Genomic DNA, 3936 nt, shown 5'->3' with positions numbered 1-3936 from the left:
ACCGTGATACACATGGGTTCCTCACACTCAGGTAGTGGGGGGAAGCCCGAACTACCAAGGGCCCACCCTCCAGAGGATAATTCCAGGGGGCTTGGGTCCTCCCTCCTAGAATCTACCGGTATAATATGCTAGGCGTCCTGCAGAAATGGAAGAGCCAGAAGAATAAAACAAGATCTAAACATGTTATATTTTCCAAAACGTTTATTTTCATGTCATTTGTAAAAATGTAACAGTAGTTTTACCTCCTCTGTTTGAACACAAAGAAATCATGGCAAAATGAACATTAAACAAGGCATTGTGCCTTACAAGCAAGACATAAAATGTCCAAGGGAAGCTTCAACATCAAAGTGCTGACCACCTAATGTGAAATAGTTTCAATAAATAAAGAATGACATTCTTTTACTCAAGTACAAAAATAGATGGGCACACACTTTCTCTGACCCTAATAAGCCATTTCACTGTCCAGTTGCTTAGACTCCCCTCTCCCACACCTCCTCCTACAGCTCTATCACATTGCCTGGCTCTTAATGGTCTCCCGATAAACATTAGCCTCATGAGACACTTAAAATCCATCATCTTCAAATAAATAACAGTCAGAACTGAGTTATGTTTCATTAAACACATTCACACCTTCCACACCTTTAAATACTAACATGTACAATGTTAAAATATGAGCTCTGAAAAATAAATACACATATAAATAAATAGGCCTCTGATAAATAGAAAAGTCAAACACAGGAATCCCTGTGTAGCTGTTGCAGGAAGCCATTGTCCCCTTCTCATTTTCAGTCCCCTCAGGGCAGGGACCTCCTTTCAGGAACCAGCACCAGGAGCTGCTTCTCTCTAGGTCAGTTGGTGCTGCCCCTAGGGTGAGAAAGGGTTCTGTCAGAGGTGTCAGGGAAAGCTGTCTCCTCTCCCACTGGCCCCTGAAGCTGGAGTGCTTCTTCCTGCAGACTCTGGCCCAAGGCTGTGCCAGCAGAAGGCTCCCCTGTACCTTCTCCCCTGCACAGCAGAGAGCTGGCTTGCTTTTTCATTGAGAGAAGCAGGACTGTGGGCTCTTTTTTGTCACACTGGGCTATAAAGTTACATGCATGACCTCATTTAATTCTCATACAATACATGGAATGAATAGGTAGTATTTCTACTTCCTTTGCTGAAACTTAAAGAGATGAAAAAAGAACACTTTCCTCCACTTGATCTGAGGGAGGCCTTGCTGCCAAGTCCCTGCCTTTCACCTTAAACTTCCCAGGCCCACACTGTCTCAAACCAGGTCTAGAGCCAAGGAGGGATTGAGGCAAACAGTGTTTGTTCCTTGAGTGGCAGGCAATTTAGCATCACTGACTACATGTACTTATTTTTTACGAAGACATAGTTACCCACACTCATGTGAATGGGGATGGAGACCACTGGAAAAACCCCGTGGGACCAGAGCAAGGTCATTACCTTGCTGCCAAATCTAATAGTGACATAATAATGATTTTCACACCTTCAGCTAGACCCTGGGTTTCCCTGATACATTTTTCAGGAGGCAGATGCCAGAATCTGTCACCAAGGACTTTAGAGTCACATAACTCACTTGTTCAGCATCTTTTCGATCATTTTCTTAACGAAAGGGGCTTCAGGGTTGAGACAAACATCCTGTCCGTTCTTGAGCGTGGCTCTGCAGAGAGAAGGGACAGTCCCCGTGAGACAAGTGGGCAGGAGGAGGGTCAGGGTGGAAGCATCTGAGCCTGGGAGGCAACACTTACACGACTTCGGTTTGGTCGCAGGAGGCTCCTGGGGCTGTCACCTTCACACTCTGGATGTGCTTGGGGTGAATTCCCTGCAAGGTCTGCAAACACTGGCAGCGAAGTTCATTGGCCACAGGCGCCCCTGTGGGGACAACAGACTCTGTTAGGGGAGCTGTCCCCAAGGGCGCCCACCCGTGGTCCCCTGTCCAGCCTTTGGGATCCCAGGGCTCCAAGTCTCACCTGCAGCGTGGCGGCAGGAGGTGACCAGGAGCAGGAGCAGCAGCGCTGCCCAGAGGAGTCCGGGGACACGGGGGACAGTGGGGGTCGTGGTGCGTGTCATGGTGCTCAGCTCGGTGGGTCTGGTTGGCGGTGCCTGGAGCGCGAGAGCTGGCTGGAGAGCTGGCTGGGAGAGATCTGTGGCTCCCGGAGACGGAGGAACCCCTTTTATCCATGATCCGGGGAAGGAAAGTTCGCAGCTCCCTGGGTCCGGGAAATTCCCGCACCTGCGGGTCTCCCTGGGGTGCGGATGACGGCGCAGGCGTGAGCAGCAGGCGTGACGACAGGGAGCGGGGAGGGTGGAGTGCGGGGCGGGGAGTGGCTTGGGGACGGGTGTGGTATCCGCCGGTGCTGCTCGCTCAGGCTGGTCTCCAGCGTGACAAAGCAGAGTCTGGGATGATCTCTTTCCGCCCAAATCCCCAGGGGTCCAGGGGGCGAGTAGCCTCATAAGAAGGGTGTCACTTACTAGCCCAGAGGGGCACTTGGATGAATGTTAGTTGTGAGGATTGGGGGAATTGTGGTGTGTGGGGGTGTGCGGAATCATGGAGAGGATTGTTTTAGCATTTATTAAGTGGCATAAATGTCTCTGGCTTGATGAGTTACCTCTGCACACATACACTCTTAAACACATCTGTCATCTCAGATTTCATATAAAATGTTCTCCTTGTTGTAAATCACACTTAGAGTCCTGTCAGGGGAGAGGGAATGAGGAGTGTCAAAAGTTTAATTCAGAGTGTAATCAAAGACAAAGTGTCCTGATCCTGTACAGCTTCCTTCCTCTATGAAATTCTGGAACTTCCAGGGCTCTAGAGGTCCATGAGCACTACCTCTTGGGTGCCGAGGGCCCTGATGCAATCAGGAAGTAGGGGCTGCTGGTCACTTGGGTGCTGCTGGGGGAGGGAGGGCTGCACTGGGCTCACAGGGTTCACAGTTGGCAGTTTTCCTGACTCCTCACTCCTGTCCCCCCCGCAACAGAAAAGCTTACTCCTGTGTTTTAGTGCTTCTGCCATTTTTTCTTCCACTGCTCCTCACAGGAATGAGGAGATGCTTTCTATGTGAGTAGCACCCTTTGCTCTCTAACGTGTCCTGGTGAAATGGCTCGAGTGAGCAGTCACTTCTGCCCTCTTATTCACATCATTTTGGGGAGGACATAATGGTCACCCATTCACAGGACCCAATAGGTGATAACAATGTCCATCTCATGGTTAAGGTGGTATTTGCCAAATTCTCCACTGTAACGTTATTTTTTTCTTTTTCCTACTGTCTTCTTTGGAAGTAAATCACAGAGTCTGGCCCACACCGGCAAGGGGAGGCGGTTGAGCTCTTTGAGGACACATTTTACTCACTTCACTTATTTGGCTTCTGTAAGAGAGATTTGTCCCTTCTGTCCTGTACATGTCTTCTGCTTCTTTATTTTTTAATGGTTTATTTATTTATTTTCAAATAGAGGGTAAGGGAGGGAGAAAGGGAGGGAGAGAAACGTCAATGTATGGTTGCCTCTCGTGTGTCCCCCGCTGGGAACTGGCCTGCAACCCTGGCATGGGCCTTGAATGGGAATTGAACCAGCGACCCATTGGTTAGCAGCCTGTGCTCAAACCACAGAGCTACACCAGCCAGTTTCTGCTTCTTTATTAATTAACTTCTGTCCTCTTTTGTGTTATTCACGTATTTCCTTGTACTCCATTCTAATTCCTTTTCAGATTTTGAAGTCCCCAATTTTTCATTTCCTTGTCAGAAGTTACCCTTAAAACGATGATCTATTTTCTTGCCACATTATACTTTCTTAAACTTAATACTTTTCTCTAAGAAGTGAATAAATATGTTATAAATGCATTTATTTCCCTAACTGTTCTCTGTGCTACTTTTGTCTTATATTTTACTGTACAGTCTGTATTTCTCTCTGTTTAAGTGTTTTGGAGGATCCACTTTT

At 48.0% G+C, this 3936-nt stretch overlaps 1 protein-coding gene across 1 annotated transcript; it reads right to left on the bottom strand.

Annotated features, from left to right (window-relative positions):
• Window positions 1-205: 205 nt before the first annotated feature.
• On the bottom strand, window positions 206-2226 carry LOC128625896 (growth-regulated protein homolog gamma-like). The gene is made up of 4 exons (XM_053655691.1): window positions 1971-2226; window positions 1749-1872; window positions 1577-1660; window positions 206-864 (listed from the first exon to the last, which is right to left on the bottom strand). Exons 1-4 carry the CDS (start codon window positions 2068-2070, stop codon window positions 849-851), a joined length of 324 nt encoding a protein of 107 aa, XP_053511666.1. The 5' UTR covers window positions 2071-2226; the 3' UTR covers window positions 206-848.
• Window positions 2227-3936: the final 1710 nt, after the last annotated feature.

The sequence above is a fragment of the Artibeus jamaicensis genome, unplaced genomic scaffold (assembly GCF_021234435.1).
Source record: "Artibeus jamaicensis isolate MK-2021 breed Jamaican fruit bat unplaced genomic scaffold, CSHL_Jam_final scaffold_1031, whole genome shotgun sequence".
Classification (NCBI taxonomy): domain Eukaryota; kingdom Metazoa; phylum Chordata; class Mammalia; order Chiroptera; family Phyllostomidae; genus Artibeus; species Artibeus jamaicensis.
Note: the sequence above shows the minus strand (reverse complement) of the source record. Positions and strands in the feature narration are given on the sequence as shown.

What these genes read in the sequence shown, in the direction of transcription:
- LOC128625896 (XM_053655691.1), bottom strand. Translation starts at nt 2,070, where the DNA reads ATGACACGCACCACGACCCCCACTGTCCCCCGTGTCCCCGGACTCCTC. An exon ending in CTCCTGCCGCCACGCTGCAG is followed by an intron (nt 1,873 to 1,970) that starts GTGAGACTTGGA and finishes TTGTCCCCACAG; the next exon opens with GGGCGCCTGTGGCCAATGAA. An exon ending in TGCGACCAAACCGAAGTCGT is followed by an intron (nt 1,661 to 1,748) that starts GTAAGTGTTGCC and finishes TTCTCTCTGCAG; the next exon opens with AGCCACGCTCAAGAACGGAC.